The following is a 24166-nucleotide window of genomic DNA, read 5'->3' as shown; positions in this document are numbered from 1 at the left end:
GTAGCGCAGCGGTAGAGTTGCTGCTTTACAGCGAATGCAGCGCCGGAGACTCAGGTTCGATCCTGACTACGGGTGCTGCACTGTAAGGAGTTTGTACGTTCTCCCCGTGACCTGCGTGGGTTTTCTCCGAGATCTTCGGTTTCCTCCCACACTCCAAAGACGTACAGGTATGTAGGTTAATTGGCTGGGTAAATGTAAAAATTGTCCCTAGTGTGTGATCACTGGGTGGCACGGACTTGGTGGGCCGAGAAGGCCTGTTTCCGGCTGTATATATATGATATGATATGATATTATGGTCACTCTTGCCCAAGGGGCCACGCACATCAAGACTGCTAACTAACCCTTCCTCATTACTCAATATCCAGTCTAGAATAGCCTGCTCTCTCGTTGGTTCCTCTACATGTTGGCTTAGAAAACTATCCCGTATACATTCCAAGAAATCCTCTTCCTCAGCACCTCTGCCAATTTGATTCACCCAATCTATATGTAGATTGAAGTCACCCATTATAACTGTTTTACCTTTGTTGCACGCATTTCTAATTTCCTGTTTGATGCCATCCCCAACTCTACTACCACTGTTAGGTGGCCTGTACACAACTCCCACTAGTGTTTTCTGCCCCTTAGTGTTTCGCAGCTCTACCCATATTGATTCCACATCCTCCAAGCTAATGTCCTTCCTTTCTATTGCGTTAACAGGTGGTGGGACCCACAAAGGGGGGGCGACCTCGCGGCCGAGGCTGGGCAACCCGCTCCGATGGGTCGATGTCCAAGTGCGGCAGTTTTAACTGGTCAATCGACACGGCCTCCGGCCAGCCCCCCATGTCCAAGACAAAGGTTGTCTGCCCGTGCTCCAGCACCCGGTACGGGCCCTCATACGGCCTCTGGAGCGGCGTCCGGTGGGCGACACGGCGCAGGAACACAAAGGCGCAGTCCCGGAGGGCCGATGGCACGTGCGGGCAGAATGTCCCATGGCAGGACGTCGGCACGGGTGCGAGCTTGCCAGCTCGCTCGCGAAGGCGCTGTAGGGCGGACGAGGGCGGTTCCTCCTTCCCCGGCGACGAGGGCACGAACTCCCCGGGTACCGTGAGCGGCGACCCGTACACGAGCTCTGCTGAAGATGAGGCCAGGTCCTCCTTAGGTGCAGCCGCACGCCCAACAGGTGAGCCATGGCCGCCCACAGCTCAGAGGTGAACTGTGGCCCCCTGTCCGACGAGATGACCACCGGCACACCAAAGTGAGCGATCCAGTGCGTGGACAACGCACGAGCGCATGTAGCTGTGGATGTGTCGGTCAGCGGTATGGCCTCCGGCCACCGCGTGAAGCGGTCCACCGCCGTGAGGAGCTGGATGATGCCCCGGGATGGCGGGAGAGAGCCCACAATGTCCACCTGCAGGTGGTCGAAACTCTGGCGGGGTAGACCGTTCTCCTGGAGTGGCGCCCGGACGGGTGTCGTCCATCGTGATGCCCCGCAGCTGGAACTGAGCCTCCGCTTGGTGAAACCAAACGCCAGGCCGGGTGGTCCAGAATGTCGGCAGTTTGATGGAAACTGCGTCAACAGATGTGGCCTGGTCGGCCTGAGCCGGACGAACGGTCGGCTTTCCATTTTGAGTCCAATGGAGATGTAACGATGCCTGTACCCACACACAGTTTGCCAAACAAACTCCTTAATGTCATTTCCCTTTCACTCTGACTGGTCCAGATGACCTGTGGCTTTTCCAAGTGCCCTCCTTAATGCAACTTACTCAGAACAACGTACACAATTTCCCAATGACAGATGCTGGGCCCAGCTAATCCCAACCTCGTAATGTTCTGCTCTCTGTCATCCATCCTTTTTAAAGAAAGGAGTTACATTTGCTCATTTCCAATCGAAAGGAGTCTTCCATGAATTTGGCGACTTTGGAAAACGAATGATCTCACTAAGAGGAGGGTCAGGAGGATTGGGGACCAGTCACGCCCAGTCCCGGCCCTCACACTGCTTCTCACCCACCCCCCCCTCCCTCTCTCAGCCCCTCACCCCCACCCTCTCACCCCCACACCCTCTCACTGCCCCTCACCCCCTCCCCACCCCCACCCTCTCTCACCCCCCACTCCCTCTCTCTGCCCCTCCCCACCCCCACCCTCTCTCATCCCCCCTCCCTCTCTGCCCCTCACCCACTCCCCACCCTCTCTCATCCCCCCCTCCCTCTCTCTGCCCCTCACCCACTCCCCACCCCACCCTCTCATCCCCCTCCCTCTCTCTGCACCTCACCCACACCCCACCCCCACGCTCTCTCACCCCCCTCCCTCTCTCCGCCCCTCACCCTCTCCCCACCCCCCCCTCCATCTCTCTGCCCCTCCCCACCCCCACCCTCTTTCACCCCCACCCTCTCTCACCCCCCACCCCCCCATCTCTGCCCCTCACCCACTCCCCTCCCCACCCCACCCCCACCCTCTCTCACCCCCCCCACCCTCTCTCACCCCCCCACTCCCTCTCTCTGCCCCTCATCCCCTCCCCACTCCCTCTCTTTGCCCCTCACTCCCTCTCTCTGCCCCTCACCCACTCCCCACCCCTAACCTCTCTCACCCCCCCTCACTCCCTCTCTCTGCCCCTCACTCCCTCCCCACCCTCTCCCAACCCCTTTCCCCACCCTCTCTCAGCCCCCCTTCAGCTTCTGAAGCCATTTAGATGCCGATGTTGGGCCCCATTCTCCAAACTGCTCCACACAAGCTGCAAACCTAATGACAGTTTCTGTTGCTTCCTATACTTTGGATCAGAACATCTTATAATTAGAATAAAGGATTCACAAAAACTGCATTACTGGGATAAAATATTCAGTCTCTCGATGGTTTGAGAGATCTCCTGAGGAAGGTGATCTAAATGTCTCCAATGTCTACTCACCAGTGAAGGACTGGAGATGTCTCCTGCATTCAACTCCGCACAGCTGGCACCTGGAACCTGCGAGACCAAACATTTGTTTCAACACCTACAACACTACCAAACCCTCAGTCATTTGAGAATTGTACAACTGATGGAGTTTAAAAATTATTTTAAATAATGAAACTTTCCAAGAACGGAATAATAAAATATTGAAACTGAGCTTCAAAGGAGAGTTGGGGCTGGGGGACGTGCCGGTTAATGAGGCGATGATCATCTGCAACCTGCTCTGCAGAACTAGCAACTCTTTCAGGCTTCACTTTAGCCAACACTCGAGGGTGTGATGGTCTTGGCATCACGGTTGGCGCAGACATAGTGGGCTGAAGGGCCTGTTCCTGTGATGTACTGGTCTGTGTGGGCCGAAGGGCCTGTTCCTGTGATGTACTGGTCTGTGTGGGCCGAAGGGCCTGTCCTGTGCTGTACTGGTCCATGTGGGCCGACGGGCCTGTCCTGTGCTGTACTGGTCCATGTGGGCCGAAGGGCTTGTTCCTGTGCTGTGCTGGTCTGTGTGGGCCGAAGGGCCCGTGCTGTGCTGGTCCATGTGGGCCGAAGGGCCTGTTCCCGTGCTGAGCTGGTCTGTGTTCTATCTTCCACTGTGAAAGGCAGGTTCTACGCGTAGGTTGCAGCATCCTCCCACCATTTGACAAGGCACCGACTGGGTCTGCCTTGCAAGGCCCTGAGACCGACCCACCCACCTGTAAGCACGCAGGCTGGGCGAGGGGTGCAAGGCCCTGAGACCGACCCACCTGTGAGACCGACCCACCTGTGAGACCGACCCACCTGTGAGCACGCAGGCTGGGCGAGGGGTGCAAGGCCCTGAGACCCACCCACCTGTGAGACCGACCCACCTGTGAGACCCACCCACCTGTGAGACCCACCCACCTGTGAGACCCACCCACCTGTGAGACCCACCCACCTGTGAGACCCACCCACCTGTGAGCACGCAGGCTGGGCGAGGGGTGAAAGCAGAAACAACAGAATACTGAATGAGGGAATAGATTGATACATCTTCTTGCATCTAGAGTCGCCTCTTATCCATTCACATTTAGATTTGTGTACACAACTCGTAATTGAAAACTCCAGGCACATTAGCACAGCAAGCAGAGCCACTGCCTCACAGCGCCAGAGACCAGAGTTCAATGCTGGCCTCAGCTGCTGTCTGTGTGGAGTTTGCACGTTCTCCCTGTGACTGTGTGGGTTTGTGGGCTAGTTGGCGGACTGACGAGTGGGTTTGTGGGCTAGTTGGCGGATTGACGTGTGGGTTTGTGGGCTAGTTGGCCTCTAAATTGCCCCTCGTGTGTAGGGAGTGGATGAGAAAGTGGGACAATGTAGAACTCGTATGAGTGGGTGATCGATGGTCGGCGTGGACTCGGTGGGCCGAAGGGCAAGTTTCCATGCTGTATCATTTAACTAAACTAATTATTTGTCCACAATTGACCGCGGGAGATTCAGTGGACTGCAGGCTCCATTACAGGTGAACTTGATCTCAGAATGAGCTCCCAATCAGCTGTTTCATTGTCTGGCTGTGGACTGGGCAGATACATTGCGTACCGATCAGCTGTTCTACTTACGGGGGAATCTGGAGCACTTTCTTCATCCCTTGAAAACGAACTATTAAAAGCCTTGTTGAAAGTCTCACTGTTCTGCTTGTGCTTTTCAATTGTAGCGTGGATAACCTAATTAAATAAAAGACTGTTTTTATGGCAGTTGACAATCACGAGAATTGATGGAATACGAAACAGTAACGTGATCTTTCAGTGAATGTTCCCTACCTGAAACCAATCCTTCCTCTCTTCCTCAGTCCTGAAAAATTCACATTTTACAGAATTAATTATCTTGATAGTTGTGTCTATTTTGTTTAAATTCTTACTTTCAACAAAGCATTGAAAAACTTCCTTTCATAAATTTCCAAATCACGTTTGTTGTACAAAGTGAACAGAAAGTTTAATCAGAAAGAGGGCAATGATAGAAAGGCTTGCAGCAGTAACCTGGCCTGGAGTTCCAAGGACCGTTGCTTCCCCACGATCGTAAATGTGTGTGTCACGTTCGATTTCACCTTTTCTTGGACCTGAAGAGATTAAATTATTCCAAGCATCAATCACGTGTTCTGCAAAATATTTTGGAAGAAAATCACAATTTTCCCGGGCCAAACGCGGGCAGTGTAGCTGGGACACGTTGGGCCGAAGGGCCTGTTTCCGTGCTGAGTCACTGTATGACTCTAAAAGGTGACAAACCTGCATTCCAGCGATGTCAATCCTTTCCCTGACACTGAACTTCTGCCCCATTAGTCGAAGCTTTGGCACACAGTACAGGATCATGTTGTTGAACTGAAAATAAAAACACTTCATTTTAACGTGCGCCCGTCCGTTCTAATCCAGTAACGATGTATGACCTCTGGGCACCGCACAACACGTATCCAACAATGAATCAAAACAAGGTCTAATTTCTATTCAAGATTGTAATTGATGGGGGATAATAACAGTTCAATAAATCACTGAAAGAGTCTCAATATTCAGCTATTTCCTCATAAACGTAATTGCAAAAGCCATAATCAAACTGTTACAAAATTAAATAACAACATTCTTTTGAACTGCTTACGTCTGTGATTTTATACTTGTACGTAATGCAATTGCACATTTTTTAAGAAACACACTTTGTGTTAGTTCTGTCAAACAGAGTCAGACATGGTCTGGTAAGTCAATCGGCACTTGAACAGGTTTAGCTGCAGTGATGGAAAGATTGCAGTCACCTTGCTGGTGGTCTGTCAGCAGACCCTGTTTCACCGATGTATGTGGTGACATTGTGTAGGTGAAGAGGAGCTCAGAAAAACCTACCTTTCCTTTTGCTTCCTTCAAATGCAATATGGTATTTGCTGATAACAAATTAACAGCAAGGCAGGAAGGATAACAAACTATGTTCTCAGTGGAAAATGGGAAATAAAGCCACCAAGTTGTGTTTGACAACTGTCCGTGTCGTGTTGCGGCTGCCCAGAGTCAGGGAGAAGTCACTGAGGTTGTCACAAAACCACTGGGCCTGGGACAAGACAGCTCCTTCCCCACATCTGGTGTGTGTGGTCCACATCTGGTGTGTGTGGTCCACATCTGGTGTGTGTGGTCCACTGGTGGGGACCCTTGACAAAGGCTTGGAATTTAGCTGCTGAAACGTGTGGGGAGGGGAAAACAAATACTGATACTTGTTACAAACCGGGTAATGGTTTTGGTCGCTTACCAGAAACAGGTATCGGTCTTGAGCCGAACCATTCTTGGCCGAGAGCTTCTGGATGTGGCCCTCTTTAATAAGCTCGTTAGCTGGGTTGACAATGTCCGCTTCACCACCAAGCCTTTCATAAACTTCCAGCAGCTTATTCATCTTTTCCTGCAGAATAAAGACAGTTTAATATCTTGACAAAGCCTCCCGATGACTGGTGAGCAGAAACTCAGCTGGACCTGCGACTCTCCGGCCACTTGACCACGTCCCTGGCTCAGTATCCACGAGCGACTCACCGCTGATGTTATTGCCCTTTCCATCATCTCCACGGTGGTCAGCTGCTGATGGACCGCTCTCCACATGCGTGCGTGACTTCAGTCCTAACTACTGACGCTCAATTCCACCCCAGGACAAACTAGGGACTAGTCTGGGGAAGGGTCCCGACCAGAAACGTCACCTATCCATGTTCTCCACAAATGCTGCCTGACCCGTTGAGTTGCTCCAGCACTCTGTGAAACGTCACCTATCCATGTTCTCCACAGATACTGCCTGACCCGCTGAGTTACTCCTGCACTCTGTGTATTGTTCAGCACACTCGGCTGATGCTTTCTCCACTGCACTACAATCCACCCCACAGGTACTTGCCAAGGTTGCAGCATCACCCCCTCACCTCCTTGGCCCTAACCCTAACCCATTGTCTTAGGCCCCCTCGGTCATGGCTGACCATGGGTGCTGCATCCTAGTTGGCTGCTTGCTCCACACCTCGACTACAACAGCGTGACTTGTGGCCGAAGAGACCAATGTGGGAGTGACAGTCTCTGTCACAAAGGTCACGTTTGTGTGTGGTCTCTGGTCTGTTGAAGTTGCTGCGCTCCTTTCTGCGTGCTCGCTTGTCTGCCGCTGCGTTCATCAGTGTCTCTTCCCCCGTTTAGAGGTGTTGGTTCAGGGTACCTCTCCACCTCGTGCGGTCAGCTGCAAGGCTCTCCCAGGACTCCACATCGATGTCGAGTACCTTCACATCTCTCTTAACCCTAACCCATCACTAGTGTGATAATACTGCAACATCACCACCTGCTGGCCACCCTCATGGTTACAGTCCACACTGACTAACATTTACTGCAGGGAGACCAGGAACTGAGAGCAGAATGGGATGGCAATAACTACCCCTCAATCTCCACCCGTGCCACCTGTGGCAAAATCTGCAGCCCCCACACAGATGCTCACAATGCCAGCGACTCTCAGAGGGAAACAAACACACCGCATGTTTAGACACAGCGTGGAAACAGGCCCTTCACCCCACAGCAGCTCACCCTGTACACCAGCACTACGCCACACACACTAACTAATAATAATAATAATATAATAATATTCATTTATTGTCATTGCAACGAGTACAACGAAATTAAAAAATAGCCAATCCTGACGGTGCGTAAAAACATATATGCAATAAATGCAAAAACAAATAAATACAATTATATTAAGTACAAAAGTTTTAACAGTGTTGCCTAGTGCAGAAGGTAGTGTTCAGTTCTCGTATGGCCCTGGGGTAAAAACTGTTCTTAAGTCTGTTTGTTCGGGATTTGATCGACCTGAAACGTCGACCAGAGGGCAGATGAACAAACAGACGGTGGTCGGGGTGGGATGGATCTTTTATTATTTTGCCTGCTCTACTGAGGCAGCGTAGGCTGAACAGGTGCTCCAGGGAGGGCAGTGAGCAGCCGATGATCTTCTGGGCCGTCGTGATGACCATCTGAAGGGCCTTCCTGTCCTTTTCTGAGCAGCTGGCATACCATGTGGTTATACAGTATGCCAGCACACTCTCGATGGAGCAGCGATAGAAGGACATCGTGAGCTTCTCCTGCAGGTTGGTTTTCCTGAGGATCCTCAGGAAGTGGAGTCTCTGCTGTGCCTTCTTCACTGTGGTGATGGTGTTGGTAGACCAGGTAACTGGGGACAAGTTACATTTAAACCAAGCCAATTAAACTACAAACCCGCACGTCTTTGGAGTGTGGGAGGAAACCGGAGCACCCGGAGAAAACCCACGCGGTCACGGGATGAACGTACAAACTCCGTACAGACAGTACCCGTAGTCAGGATCGAACCTGGGTTTCTGCCGCTGTGCGGCTGCAACTCTACCGCTGCACCACCGTGCCCTGCTTCCGGAAGATGCCAAATATTGTGGGATATCCTGAACAGACTGTTCATGACGTTGAATTTATAATCAGGCCTGGCCTTACCTATTCTCATCCTACATCCCAAAGGGGATTAATTTGGGGGAATTATAGAAATGATTTCATCATCGTCACCGTTTCTAGCCCTGAATTATTGATAGATACGGGGAGTAAAATGCAAATATAAAGGTCAGTGATGAGTTCTGTACTGCAGGAATGAGTTCTGTACTGCAGGAATCAAGGAATACAAATGTTTATCATCTGATGTTCACTGTCACTATTTATAAAGACACACAATGAGCCTTCGGGTGCAATGTCATAACGTTACAGCCTCTTCAGAAAGAACTTTATTTTAGTTCAGAGATAGACACAAAATGCTGGAGTAACTCAGCGGGTCAGGCAGCATCTGTGGTGAACATGGATAGGTGATGTTTCACAGAGTGCTGGAGTAACTCAGCGGGTCAGGCAGCATCTCTGGAGAACATGGATAGAGTGCTGGAGTAACTCAGCAGGTCAGGCAGCATCTCTGGTGAAAAGGAATGGGTGGCATTTCGGGTCGACACCTTTCTTCAGACTGAGAGTCAGGGGAAAGGGAAATTAGAGATATATATAGACGGTGATATCGAACAAATAAATTAAAGATATGTAAAAAAAGTAATGATGATAAAGGAAACGGGCCATTGTGAGCTGTGGGCGAGATGAGAACGAGCTGTTTTAGTTCATGTGAATCCAGGTATTTTGTTTGATTTCTTTGTTTTGAAGTTTTACAGAAACTATCGTCCACAATCTCTTACATTTCAGGCTACTCTGAATGAGAAAACTAAAACTAAAAAACTCCTCAGATCATTGACTGCATCGCCAAAATAACCCAGAATGTTGGATTGGGAAGGGACACGATGATTAAACACAGCTGTTCACTCCTGAACATGAATAATTTACCACCCTTTGTCTTTATGTTGCTCCTGATTTAACAGTGCAACGATTGACAGTAATCTGCTGCTCTGCTGATGGAAAATATGACCCGTGCCAATAATGGGTTGCATCAGCAGGATGTAGCAACGGTTTCCTGGTCCTGGATTTGGCCACAGAGCGAGGGGAAGGAAATGTCTAAAAATGGCTGTGAGACGGATGGGATGCTGGCTACTACAGGGCTGTAGAGGGCAGGTGTGGGATGGTCACTGTCACTGTCTGAAGAAGGGTCCCCACCTGAAACGTCACCTATCCATGTACTCCACAGATGCTGCCTGACCCGCTGAGTTACTCCAGCACTTTGTGTCCTTTTGTACAAGGCAGGGTTGGTGGGACTGGGGAAGAGAAACATTGTTTTCTGGCCTGAGATAGAAGAAATACCTGGACTGTCACCATGTGATTGTACAATCCAGACCCAGATGATGGATGTGGTCCCAGTCACAGGTCAACAACATTGGAGGCTGTGGACAGTTCAGGGAATGTGATCAAACACTCCCTTGGTAGTGAGCATCCTATTGGAATGTGCCTGCCCACTGCCCCCTGCCCACTGCCCCCTGCCCACTGATGACTGCCCACTGCCCACTGATGACTACCCCCTGCCCACTGATGACTGCCCACTGCCCACTGATGACTGCCCACTGCCCACTGATGACTGCCCACTGATGACTACCCCCTGATGACTGCCCACTGCCCACTGATGACTGCCCACTGCCCACTGATGACTGCCCACTGCCCACTGATGACTGCCCACTGATGACTGCCCACTGCCCACTGATGACTACCCCCTGATGACTGCCCACTGATGACTGCCCACTGCCCACTGATGTCTGATCACTGATTCCTATGAATGGGATGTGTAGCCACACGAGGCTCATGTAAAAATGGAAACTAAGTTCTTAATAAATGTTGCTTCAAATTGATTTTGTTCTTTATATCAAAATGACAATTGTGATAAATTTGTAAATATATTTGGGCCATAAAGTGCATGAACAATGTTGAGCAGACAGTTGCATTTCCACTGCATTCATTGGGCAGTGCAAATCACGACAAGTCTGGGCAAATCATTGCATCTTCTCACCATTTTCCTGATGGCCACGTTGGAATGGTTCGCTGCAGTTGAAATTAGCTCCAACGATTCTAAAATTTAAAACAAAATCTATTTAGTCATTAAAATCCACAGAATACATAAAGATTTGTGGTTCAGAAACCCCATTTTGAACCGTTTCCCCCTTCTTCTTACCCAAATGTTGAAAGGCTGGAGCGATTGGGCTTGTATACACTGGGATTTAGAAGGATGAGGGGGGATCTTATTGAAACATATAAGATAATTAGGGGATTGGACACATTAGAGGCAGGAAACATGTTCCCAATGTTGGGGGAGTCCAGAACAAGGGGCCACAGTTTAAGAATAAGGGGTAGGCCATTTAGAACGGAGATGAGGAAGAACTTTTTCAGTCAGAGAGTGGTGAAGGTGTGGAATTCTCTGCCTCAGAAGGCAGTGGAGGCCAGTTCGTTGGATGCTTTCAAGAGAGAGCTGGATAGAGATCTTAAGGATAGGGGAGTGAGGGGGTATGGGGAGAAGGCAGGAACGGGGTACTGATTGAGAGTGATCAGCCATGATCGCATTGAATGGCGGTGCGTACAGGCTCGAAGGGTTGAATGGCCTACTCCTGCACCTATTGTCTATTGTCTATTGTGTAAATCATCGACCCATCCATCTCACACACAGGTCTATATCCTCAGCACTGGTGGAATGGTTTATTCAGGAAGCATCTTACACGAGGTGTAGACGAGATATTAAGTGGTGCTGCAGGGAGGGAGAAGATTATTGAAGGAGATCAGACTCAAGATAAGAGAGTTCACAACCATGGACAATATTATAATCATCCAGCTTTTACATCCTTGTTTAGGAGTTACTGTGATCAATGTCCATTCTCTTCCTGATAATTGGCAGGCTCATGTTCATATTTCCTCTGATGATTTAGAAACAAATATTATATCCCTTTTAGCATTATCTAATAACTTATTGCACTCATCGCATCTCCAACCTCTGCCCACACCCAAACTGATCATTTCAGCTCAGACCTTTGCCTCGTTTATTCAGTGGTTGATCGCTTGCCTGCCAAACCCACAACCACACATCACAGGAGGAATGCAGTGGGATGAACAGAATCAGTTCCAGAACTACAGAACAATTTGGACAAGATACACAACTGAGAGTGAGCAGCCACTGGAGTAGAGGACAGAGGATCTAGAATCTAACTCGTCCAAAGACACATCGAGCCATTGGCATTCTTGCTCCTTTTCAACACAATGATCAAGAATAGGAGAGGACATTAAAACAGACTGGAGCAAAATCTTTGGGATATTTAAGAAGGTATTTATGGGGAATTGTGGGGTATTCAGTTTGATTACCCATGGCTGAGATTTTGTCCAATTGCCTGTTGTCCTGCACCAACTAGTTAATGCATTGCTTTAGGCCAGGGATCTCCAAACTATGGCCCGCGGGCCACATCCGGCCCACCACGAGATGTGCCACGTATATAATGGGGCCCTCATGCTGACAGGTTTGGAGGCCCTCATGCTGACAGGTTTGGAGGCCCTCATGCTGACAGGTTTGGAGGCCCTCATGCTGACAGGTTTGGAGGCCCTCATGCTGACAGGTTTGGAGGCCCTCATGCTGACAGGTTTGGAGGCCCTCATGCTGACAGGTTTGGAGGCCCTCATGCTGACAGGTTTGGAGGCCCTCATGCTGACAGGTTTGGAGGCCCTCATGCTGACAGGTTTGGAGGCCCTCATGCTGACAGGTTTGGAGGCCCTCATGCTGACAGGTTTGGAGGCCCTCATGCTGACAGGTTTGGAGGCCCTCATGCTGACAGGTTTGGAGGCCCTGCTTTAGGTAATGAGCTGAATGACTTGTCCCCAAAAATCACACGACGAGCTTCTCATTTCAACAGCAGGTGAACAATGAAGGTCAAGAAAAAGAAAAGCAAGTTTACAAATAAGATCTTCAAAACTCCAGTTATTTATTACAAACTAAATATCAAACACTGGATTTATATTTTGTTCACCAACATTTCACGTGTACTTCCCATTCATAACACACACAGCCTAATTGCCACATTATATTTTTACCTGCCTATTCCCATCCCCGTGCACAACTGATTCATTATTTAACCCACTCTCCTCATCAGATCCCCACTCTCCCCGTCAGATCCCCACTCTCCCAACCTGTCAACACTAATGACACAGAACGACCCTGTGTGCACAGCTCACACAGCTTCAGCATTCACTTTCTCTCACCAGCTCCATTCCTTTACCTGAGGGAACATTCACTGTTTGGTGCCATTATTTCCTCACATCTTTTCATTTATTTATCCCAATTATATACTTTTCATTCTATAGTAATGTTTATTGGTTTTAACAAAATGAATTAGGTTTTCAATTAATAATTGCCACCTGCCAGTGATCTTTCTGCCTGACATTTCTATCTAGCAGAATATGCATTCATATAAAACCTAACACCAATCTTGCTTACAGGGATCCCATTATGATTATTTATGATCAGCAGGAGTTTCAGAACCAATTCCTGGCCTCCCTGGACCAGTGAAGAACGTTGCCATGGGAATGATCAGTCACTCTCGGTAATCAATGTGCCCCAGTTATTGGCTAATGTTCATGCAATTCATCTCTTCTGCCACCGATCGTATCTGCATCTTGGTTGTTGCACTAAGAACACAGAGCAGTACAGCACAGGAACAGGCCCTTCGGCCCACAATGTCCGTGCTGAACATGATGCCAGGTTAAACTAATCTCCTCTACCTGCACGTGATCCATATCCCTCCAATCCCTGCATATCCATGTGCAAATCTAAAACCTTCTTAAACACCACTATCACAACATTACAAGAATGATCCCAGGAATGAGTGGGTTAACCTATGATGAGCGTTTGTCAGCACTGGGCCTGTACTCGCTGGAGTTTAGAAGAATGAGGGGGGACCTCATTGAAACGTACAGAATAGTGAAAGGCCTGGATAGAGTGGAGGTGGAGAGGATGTTTCCACTAGTGGGAGAGTCTAGGACCAGAGGGCACGGCCTCACAATAAAAGGACGTTCTATTAGGAAGGAGATGAGGAGAAATTTCTTTAGTCAGAGGGTGAATCTGTGGAACTCTTTGTCACAGAAGGCTGTGGAGGCCAAGTCAGTGGATATTTTTAAGGCAGAGATAGATAGATTCTTGATTATCACAGGTGTCAGAGGTTATGGGGAGAAGGCAGGAGAATGGGGTTAGGAGGGAGAGATAGATCAGCCGTGATTGAATAGCAGAGTAGACTTGGTAGGCTGAATGGCCCAATTCTACTATTCCTTATGACCTTATGACTATGGTATCTGCCTCCACCACCACCCCTGGCAATGCATTCCGGACACCCACCATCCTCTGTGTAAAAAACTTGCTCCATACATCTCCTTTACATTTTGCCTCTCTGACCTTAAATCTATGTCTTCCAATCTTTGAAATTTTCACCCTGGGAAAAAGGTTGTAACCGTGTACATTATTTATGCCTCTCACAACGTCAAACACATCTGGCAGGACACCCCTCAACCTCTGATGCTCTGGAAAAAACAATACAAGTTTGTCTAAACTCTGCTTCAAGTTAATGCCCTGTAATGCAGGCAGTACTCTGGTAAACATCTTCCCCATAACCACAACATACTTGCTGCAAAGTGAGTGACCAGAACTGCACACAATATTCCAAGTGTGGCCAAACTAGTCCTATAAAGCTGCATCTTGATTTCCTGACTCCTACACTCAATGGCCCGACCAGTGAGGGCAAACACACCCTTTGACTTCTTTACCACTATCTACTTATGTTGCCACTCTCAGGGAGCTGTGATCCCTCAGTACATCGATGCTCAGGGTTTTGTCATGAACCGTCTACCTTCACGATGATGAGGAAGAACTTTTTCAGTCAGAGAGTGGTGAAGGTGTGGAATTCTCTGCCTCAGAAGGCAGTGGAGGCCAGTTCGTTGGATGCTTTCAAGAGAGAGCTGGATGGAGCTCTTAAGGATAGCGGAGTGAGGGGGTATGGGGAGAAGGCAGGAACGGGGTACTGATTGAGAGTGATCAGCCATGATCGCATTGAATGGCGGTGCTGGCTCGAAGGGCTGAATGGCCTACTCCTGCACCTATTGTCTATTGTCTATTCACCCTACATTGGATCTCACAAAGTGCAACACCTCGCAATTGCTCGGATTAAACTCCATCTGCCATTCGTCTGCCCACATCTGCAACTGATCTCTATCAAGCAACGTCTTGTATCTGACATCAGACAGCAGGCACCTCCCCACAACACCCAGGCAACGTGTATCCCTTCACTTCCTGGATTCCATGAAGCACCAACTTAATTCAGTGATCAGAACAAATTTACAAGAAACCCATTTAAACATTTTAAACAATAGTTCCCAAAAGAGTTTCTGGAATATGATATTTGCAGTTGCAACCCCAGGCACAATATCAAGACTGATTCATCTAAGTAACATTCATATGAAGCTTCACTTTGCAGAAGTCGTTTCTCTTACTCTCAGCATCTTTCCGGTCCAGGGAATCCTCGGGCAGTTTCTTCAGGTAATCCTTCAGCAGCATCTCGTAGCGAGGGATTCGCTGCACCGGCTCCAGCATGTGGTGCTGCAGGGTCAGGTTCCCACACACATCCTGCTTCTGTCAACAGTTACACAAAGCCATCAGCAAACCAGCATCCCACTCAATCAAGGTGTAACTCGTAACTTCACCAGGATAGATCTTTGCACTTTAGTCACGCTGGACGTTTACTTCTAAAGACACCAAGTGTTGGAGTAACTCAGCGGGTCAGGCAGCAACTCTGGAGAACATGTATAGGTGACATTTCAGGTCGGAAACATCACCTATCCATGTTCTCCACAGATGCTGCCTGACCCGCTGAGTTACTCAGGCACTCTGTTTTTTTGTTGTGAACCAACATCTGCAGTTTCTTGTGCCTGGATATTTACGTCTAACCCTCTGGCTCCACAGCTAGATTTGTAAAGCAGACAGATGTTGAGATCTTTCTGGAATTTCCTTCCAAGCCCCCGTGCAGAATTGCTCTGCTTTGATGCTGTTTCTTTACTCTTCTCTCAGCTGAGACGGGGAATGTGAGGAGTTGGTGGCCATCCATTCCCCACGCTGCCCTGTTGCTGGTGAACGTCAGTGCACTGCCCTGCCTGAAGCCGCAGTCATGGGATCCTGCACTGGAGGGCACAGATACTGCTCTGGGATCTGCACTGGAGGGCGCAGATACTGCTCTGGGATCCTGCACTGGAGGGCTCAGATACTGCTCTGGGATCTGCACTCGAGGGCTCAGATACTGCTCTGGAATCCTGTACTGGAGGGTGCAGATACTGCTCTGGGATCTGCACTGGAGGGCGCGGATACTGCTCTGAGATCCTGCACTGGAGGGCTCAGATACTGCTCTGGGATCGGCACTGGAGGGCGCAGATACTGCTCTGGGATCCTGTACTGGAGAGCGCAGATACTGCTCTGGGATCAGCACTGGAGGGCGCAGATACTGCTCTGGGATCCTGTACTGGAGGGCGCAGATACTGCTCTGGGATCCTGTACTGGAGGGCTCAGATACTGCTCTGGGATCTGCACTGGAGGGCACAGATACTGCTCTGGGAGTGTACACATCCCAGTTCAGTTTAGTACACACGTGAGTGTACACATCCTAGCTTAGTTTCGTACACACGTGAGTGTACACAGTTTAGTTTAGTTTCGTACACACGCGAGTGTACACAGTTTAGGTTAGTTTCGTTCACATCTACACCAAGATCTCTCAGAAAGGGCCTGAAATAACAAGGTAATTGAAGCAAACTTTGCTTTCATTTGAAGCATCTCTATGATCACACATTATTGTCAGTATGTGGTCACATTTTATTTAAAAAGTACAGGCGAAAGTGAAGTGTAAAAAATGCAGCTTCTGAAAATCTGAAATAGAAACTGAAAAATGGCAGAAAGACTCAGCAGTCCATCAGCGTCTGTGGAGATTTAACGTTTCATGTCGAATACCTTTATCGGAAGTCGGACTGCTGGTCTAATCTGCAGAAGTTATCAGTACTCGTGTTTCTGATGATGGTCTTTGCCTGCAACAATATAGTTTCTCCTCACAATGAAGCTGCCCTACCTGCTGGGATTTTCCAGCAACTCTGGTTCTTACTCGAATAACTTTAATTAAAAAATGGAATTAATGTAGGAAGAGCATAAATGAGTGGCTGGTGGTTGTCTAAGACAGTGGGTCAAGAATCCTGTGTCTGGGATGTATCTCTGGGACTGTATAAATGTACATGTTCCCACCTAGCACACATCCAGCAATGGCCAGTTTCCTTCATCATCATTACTTTTTAGCACATCTTTCATTCATTTGTTCTATATATCTCTACATCACCGTCTATATCTCTCGTTTTCCTTTCCCATGACTCCCGGTCTGAAGAAGGGTCTAGACCCGAAACGTCACCTATTCCTTTTCTCCAGAGATGCTGTCTGACCCGCTGAGTTATTCCAGCTTTTTGTGTCTATCTTCTATAAATGAAAAGCTAGACAAACATTAAGTATGTCCTACATTGTGTGGAAAACTCACCTGAATATCTTGAATGATGGATTTAAACTGAGACGATCGCTGTACCCAGGAGTTCACCAGATCCATGGCACGGTCAAAGTTCTTGACATATTCCCCATACATCTTTAAGAACGGAGCAAGTTTCTGGAGAATATCGCCTATTCGAGGGTTTTTATCCCTGTGATTAACAGAAAAATAAAATTATCACAGTTTACCACCCCAGTAACGGACTGTTCCAGATGCTACAGTCAGGCAAACGCCTCCGCTGTCACGCTGTGAAAACGGAGAGGATGAGACGGAGTTTCTTCCCACAGGCCATCAGGACTGTTAACTATTATATCTCCAGGGACTAATTTTTTTTTCTGTATTAACTTTAATTTTAACGCTGTAATTGTTAATATTTTGCACAATCTGCAGGCATTGCCACTTTCATTTCACTGCACATCTTGTATTTGTATGTGACAAATAAACTTGACTTGACATGATCCTATGAGTTCCAGGCTGGAAGAATCAACGACGCATCGACCAACAAGACTAGCATCGACCAACAAGACTTGCATCGACCAACACGACTTTATTGCTTCAGTCCGCAATTTTCTGGTGGGTATATAATGGTTCCATAAACTTGACACTGTGAAGAGATATCATTGTGAGACTGAGCAAGAATAATTTTCTATCAGTGCCACAAGTAGGTGAGCTGGAAGGTCACCAAGATGCCCACCTTTATTCCTTTATCTCCCCGTAACACAGCACCTCACAACCTTGAGAATCTGTCGCGGTCCGACTTAACCAAGAGCAGAAACCTGCAGCAACATCTTCTCCTGGATGGTCTGGCTGCAGTGACTACAGTCTGTCAGTTCTCACCATAGTTATATTGCAGATCTGAAACCAAATCTGCTGTGCACGCCTGTGGAAATCCAAACACCGACTCAGTTGGGACTACAGTAACAGAGTAGATGCTGGGACCACAGTAACAGTGGGGGGATGCTGGGACCACAGTAACAGAGGGGAGATGCTGGGACCACAGTAACAGAGGGGGGATGCTGGGACCACAGTAACAGAGGGGAGATGCTGGGACCACAGTAACAGAGGGGGGATGCTGGGACCACTGTAACAGAGGGCAGATGCTGGGACCACAGTAACAGAGGGCAGATGCTGGGACCACTGTAACTGAGGGCAGATGCTGGGACCACAGTAACTGAGGGCAGATGCTGGAAATCTGCCCAAAAAGCAGACTACACTGGAAATACTTAGTGGGTTCCTTTCTACGAGAGATCACCAATCTGAAACACTGATTCTGTTGCTCTCACCACAGATGCTGCCTGACCTGCTGAACATCTCCAGCACTTCCTGCTTCATTACAGAACTTCAAACATATAATTGATAATAAGACCTTGTTTTCTATCTCATTCAACAAAGGCAAGCCCCTGAGATGACAGCTCGATGGTCCACTGTTGGCTGTGGGCTAGATGATGACGAGTTGTGCCGACAATAAAGCAACATGGACTAGTGTGGGCTCCACCTTTCCTTGATCATCGTCATTTTTTTCCATATTTTTAATCCATTTGTTCTATATCTCTCTACATCACCGTCTATACCTCTCGTTTCCCTTTCCCCTCGCCCCCAGTCTGAAGAAGGGTCTGAACCCAAAACATCATCCATTCCTTCTCTCCAGAGATGCTGCCTGTCCCACTCCAGCAGTTTGTGTCTATCTTTGCTCTAAACCAGCATCTGCCTTCCTGCACAATTGCCAATCTGACAGGTTTGAGTTATTTTGTGTTCAACCAGTTCAAAACAAATGGATTATGATCAATAAATTTGCATAATGAATAATAAGACACATCGCATGGAATCTTGTTCCACTGGTTTGGAATTTGTCAACATCCCAGCTTTGGATGAAATGATAAAGACTGTGACTTCTTTAGAAACATTCTTCAAATGTATTTAAGTTTCAATGTCTTGCCTGGCAAATTATTCAAATATTTCACATCGGTGATCCCTGATCCAGGGAACAGACCAATCATGTTACTTTCAAAATCTCTTTGTAAAGAAGCATGTTTGAGAAGGGGACAAGGGGTGTTTCATACACCAGCCATCTTCCAGCCCACTCAAGACTCGCAGCCAGCAAACAAAGATTTGAAATTAATTGCCAGCAACTTTGCAACATTTCAAACTCAGCCAAAGGTTGGACCTTCTTGAAGTCTTTCTCGACTCACCATTCTTTTGTAATTCTAGATTTTAATCCCGGCAGAAGAAATTTGTCGTGAAAGCAATAGATGGAGGAAATGTTTGAGAAGATTCCGGTAATCACATCCTGCGGAATGCCAGCTTCGTTCAACTTAGTGCAAAACACCTGTGGACAGAACAGTTACAAAAGGCAATATCAGCAAACGGTGACCAGGGAAATCACTGGTTTCACATCACACAGGAATGGTTAACAAATCCAGCCACAAAAATATCGTAAGGCCATTATTTATTTTGTGACAATCAAAGATATAATAGGTATGTTGAAAAGCTAAAAATCTATCTTAGCTAGAGGTGCTGGAGAAAACGTTGGTAAACTGTAACTTTTATTTATAATGGCATTTTAGATCTCTGTACAGAATAGAGAATGTTTCTGTCAGCAGAGAAATATCCTCGTGAGCTGAACCGTGCCACATCAAAAAGATGCAACGTCCCTGCATCATAAGGCCATGTGATAGGAGCAGAATTAGGCCATTCGGCCCATCAAGTCTACTCTGCCATTCAATCATGGCTGATCTATCTCCCCCTCCCAACCCCATTCTCCTACCTTCTCCCCATAACCCCTGATGCCCATCCTCATCAAGAATCATCTATCTCTGGATATTGTAGTGATGTATCATTGCATGCCCTTACAGTCTGAAATTCACAGCCAAGCCGCTGGACAGGACTTGTTCAGGGCCAGACCACCACGGCTCTCAGATGCACCCAGTTATAAGAGAAATGTTGTTCTTGTTCACAACAACTTTGAATCGCACAGCCTCAGATTTAGTACAAATTAATTAATGGAGAATATTTCAGTGTTTTCACTGTGGAGCAGTTTTAATAATGCATTATTATTATGACCAAACCCTCCAGCCAGCAACTCAAACCACAACTGAATGTTCAAGTACTTTCAAACTGCCAAGTCCACACAAACAAGAGACATGATAAGTGGTGCCAGATTGGCCTCCAGTGAGAGAATGCAGAGAGGAGGTGATGTTTCATCGATGGCTCCGCTGTCTCAGCACTGGCTCAGCTGTCTCAGCACTGGCTCAGCATTGGCCCAGTTGTCTCAGCACTGTCTCAGCACTGTCTCAGCACTGTCTAAGCACTGGCTCAGCTGGCTCAGCACTGGCTCAAACATCAGCTCCACACATTTGCAGTTTTGTGGACATTCTGTGAGTTGCTGAGCTGAACGGGTTTGACAAGGTGACCACAATGCTTCTGTACATTCATCGTGGCTTTTGCAAAATTAAGACATTTGTATAATTGGAAATGGCACAAAATTAAAGCATGTTAATTTTTGGCTCATGCGAATTAGTTGCAAAACTACGAATGACATTTAAAAAAATTAAAACAGACACGAAATGCCTCCCTTCATAAAACATAAATTAAAGAGTTTGTTTCATTATGGAAACATTCCCAGTGCCTATATCAATTGTTTCACTCACTGACATAATTCCCTGGAATGATTTTGATCCACTGAGGCTGGCTGCAGTGGGCAGGTTCTCCAGATGGGGAAGATGTTGGGGCTGGGAAACGCTGGGTAACTCGATAGGTCTCCTTTAGCCCAGGTTGCATTGAGATGGAAAATGATCCTCTTCTTTCTTCAGGATGTGGTGTGACCGGCAATGCCAGCAGTGACCGGCAGTGACTGGCAAGGCCAGCAGTGACTGGCAGGGCCAGCAGTGACCGGCAGTGACCGGCAGTGACCAGCAAGGCCAGCAGTGACCGGCAAGGCCAGCAGTGACCGGCAGTGAAGCAGTGACCGACAGTGACTGGCAAGGTCAGCAGTGACCGGCAGTGCCTGGCAAGGCCAGCAGTGACTGGTCATCTTCGACTGTCCCCAACAACTTGTTGATGCATTGCTGTACTTAGTGGCATACAGGCCCTTCGGCCCATCTCCTACATGCCGACCAACATGCCCCATCTACTCTAGTTCCATTTACCCACATTTGGCCCATATCTTTCTAAACCTTTGCTACCCTGCCCGACCTCTCCCCATCGCTCAGGCTTTCAGTCCCATTAATTTTCTCTTAAGAACATCTTTCTTTTAGCAAGGTGGCCAGTCCTGAACACAGTACTCCAAATGTGACCTGACCAATGTCTTATATAACCCTGACTGGGGAGGCCAACATACCAAGAGCGTTCTTGACCAATCTCAGGTTAACCATTTCCAAGGCTATACCATTCACTGTGAAGGTCTTGCCCTGGTTTGACTCCCCGAAAGACAACACCTTGTACCTATCTGCATTAAATCCACAGCCCACTTGTTCAACTGATGAAGAATGCTGTGATTTTTGATGGCCATCTTCACTCTCTATAATACCACCCACTTTAGTATCATCAGCAAACTTACTAATCATGCCTTCTACAGATTCATCCAAATCATTGAATCATTGATATAAACCACAAACAGTAACGGGCCCAGCACTGATCCCTGAAGCACACCACTAGTCACAGCCTCCAGTCTGAAAAACAACCTTCCACCATCACCCTCTGCTTCCTTCCATGAAGCCAATTCTAGATCTAGCTGGCTCTCTCTCCCTGCATTCCCACATGATCTAACCTTCCAGAGACCCTACTATGTGGAACCTTGTCAAATGCCTTGCCACATAGACAACGTCTACTGCCTTGCCCTTGCAACCTTTCTGGTCACCTGAGACCACCGCTGATAACACTGTCCATCAGGTAGTTGATGATTGAGAACTGGCTGGTTGGGCTGTGATTAGGTTTGGCACGATTAGGCACGATTAGGTTTGTTATGCTTTGGGTAAAACTGGGAAATTATCACGGCGATGTTTGGAAACCAGCCAAGAAGCTGTTGAAGTTCCAGCTGTTCATTCACAATAAAACAGTTTCAGGGCACAAATGCAAGAATATTGCCGATACCTGGTCCAGAAGGTGAAGCCGCTTGACATAGGCTTCCTCAGTGAGGAGTAGCTCGTTGGCAATGTTGAATAACTTCTGTGGCTCTGTGCACTGAGAGAGGGAACAAACCACACTCACAATTTTACATTTGAAAAAGGTATATATTCTGAATAAAAAAATATATAGTTCAGATACAGAAATTGCTGCACCAATTAGAACTGCTGAAACATGAAATCACTATCAGGCAGATCGACAATAATAAACACCAATGTTGGAACCGTCCAATGGAAACTGGATTTCTTATTGATGTTGAATGACGACATTATTTTACAATTCTCACTCTGGACAAATCTCTCCACAGATTTATCGCTCTCTCTGTAGCGTCCTCCTGCCCCATCATCTCCCAACCTCTCCTCCTCTAATTACCACCTCTCTTCCTTCATCCCACCACTGGAGAACCCTAGCCCAGTGTGAAACAACCTGAGGTTAAGGCTTGGACACCCACGTATGGACATTGGAGATGATGTGGTGGAGGGTTGGGGAAGAGTGGACCCCTGAACCAGGCAAGGGTGTGTGGTTCTGCTGTAAATGAGCTTTACCCATGACAGAACACCTTATACACAGAGCCAAGCTCAACACTGCAGCGTTATGTCTACGTTAGCACAGGGAGAAAGAGGGAGGACAAAGTGTTAAGATACACACAAACTCGACCGGCCAGAAACTAACACAATATCGCACTGCAGCAAGAGCAAACCAGGCAACACTAATATAACCAAGGTATCACAGAATGCTGGAGTAACTCAGCAGGTCAAGCAGTATCTGGAGAGAAGGAATGGGTGACGTTTCGGGTCAAGACCCTTCTTCAGACTGATGTAACCATATGTTTAAATATTTACAATTTACAATTTTACCAAGCCAATTAACCTCTAATCCTGTATGTCTTTGGAGTGTGGGAGGAAACCGGAGAACCTGGAGAACACCCACGTGGTCCCAGGGAGAACGTACAAGCTCCGCACAGACAGCACCCGTAGTCAGGATGGAACCCGGGTCTCTGGCGCTGTAAGGCAGCAACTCTACCGCTGCGCCACCACACTATCCGGCCAGCGACACAGATGAGCAGTAGTTCAGAGATGGAGCCTGGACCCCACGTCAAACACACACCCACATCCCTGGGATTTCCACAACTCAGTCCCATGGGTCACCCAGATACACCCAGATACACTGTCACCATGACCATAGATGGACGACAATAATAAACCTTAACCTAAAAAGGATTTTAATTTGTTGGAAAAATATTTTAAACTCTATCTAGGATAGCACATTCCATTTCAAATGATCACAGCTGTACAAAATGAAAATGCTGAAACTAAAGAACACTTTCGTCAGCATTAGTGAAGAGAGACAGATTAAAATGTCAAATGGAAACCCTGATTGAAGTAGGGTTAAGGTTTATTATTGTCGTCCATCTATTGATTCACTTAGTTTCTCAAAGCCATAAAACAAAATCAGATGTTTTCCACAAAGAGATTCCAACTCAGTCGAGCTGACGAGCCACCCAGTGAAATATCCGTCAGAGAAGTCTTATTGTAACGGGCTGGCTACAGCAGGTGAACCTGGCTCTTGCACTGTTGTTGGGCATGGTGACACCATGAGGATGAGATGTCAGGGCCAGAGTCTGCACTCCAACTCAATGAGGATCTCCCTGGACAATGAACAGGACAGGTTGAGAGGGATGTGGGCCAAATGCAGGCAGGTTGAACTAGTGTAGATGGGGCATGTTGGTCGGTGTGGGCAGGTGGGACTAGTGTAGATGGGGCATGTTGGTCGGTGTGGGCAGGTGGGACTAGTGTAGATGGGGCATGTTGGTCAGTGTGGGCAGGTGGGACTAGTGTAGATGGGGCATGTTGGTCGGTGTGGGCAGGTGGGACTAGTGTAGATAGGGCATGGTGGTCGGTGTGGGCGGGTGGGACTAGTGTAGATGGGGCATGTTGGTCGGTGTGGGCAGGTGGGACTAGTGTAGATGGGGCATGTTGGTCAGTGTGGGCAGGTAGGACTAGTGTAGATGGGGCATGTTGGTCAGTGTGGGCAGGTGGGACTAGTGTAGATGGGGCATGTTGGTCGGTGTGGGCAGGTGGGACTAGTGTAGATGGGGCATGTTGGTCGGTGTGGGCAGGTGGGACTAG

At 47.9% G+C, this 24166-nt stretch overlaps 1 protein-coding gene across 2 annotated transcripts in view; it reads right to left on the bottom strand.

The window, feature by feature from the left end:
- Window positions 1-24166, bottom strand: part of LOC144601978 (FYVE, RhoGEF and PH domain-containing protein 3-like) — a 143149-nt gene that overhangs the window by 13837 nt on the left and 105146 nt on the right. Inside the window, exons 5-15 of one of the 2 annotated variants that reach the window (XM_078414654.1) lie at window positions 22005-22094; window positions 19106-19242; window positions 16911-17067; window positions 14842-14980; window positions 10340-10398; window positions 6143-6289; window positions 5149-5241; window positions 4903-4982; window positions 4687-4717; window positions 4486-4590; window positions 2879-2935 (exon numbers count right to left, since the gene is read on the bottom strand). In XM_078414654.1, coding sequence (XP_078270780.1) covers window positions 2879-2935; window positions 4486-4590; window positions 4687-4717; window positions 4903-4982; window positions 5149-5241; window positions 6143-6289; window positions 10340-10398; window positions 14842-14980; window positions 16911-17067; window positions 19106-19242; window positions 22005-22094 — 1095 coding nt within the window. The remainder of the gene's footprint in view (window positions 1-2878; window positions 2936-4485; window positions 4591-4686; window positions 4718-4902; window positions 4983-5148; window positions 5242-6142; window positions 6290-10339; window positions 10399-14841; window positions 14981-16910; window positions 17068-19105; window positions 19243-22004; window positions 22095-24166) is intronic. The other variant, XM_078414655.1, reaches the window with a different exon arrangement.

This window comes from Rhinoraja longicauda, chromosome 17, assembly GCF_053455715.1.
Source record: "Rhinoraja longicauda isolate Sanriku21f chromosome 17, sRhiLon1.1, whole genome shotgun sequence".
NCBI lineage: Eukaryota > Metazoa > Chordata > Chondrichthyes > Rajiformes > Arhynchobatidae > Rhinoraja > Rhinoraja longicauda.
The sequence above is the reverse complement of the archived record's forward strand: the minus strand, read 5'-3'. Positions and strand labels throughout refer to the sequence as shown.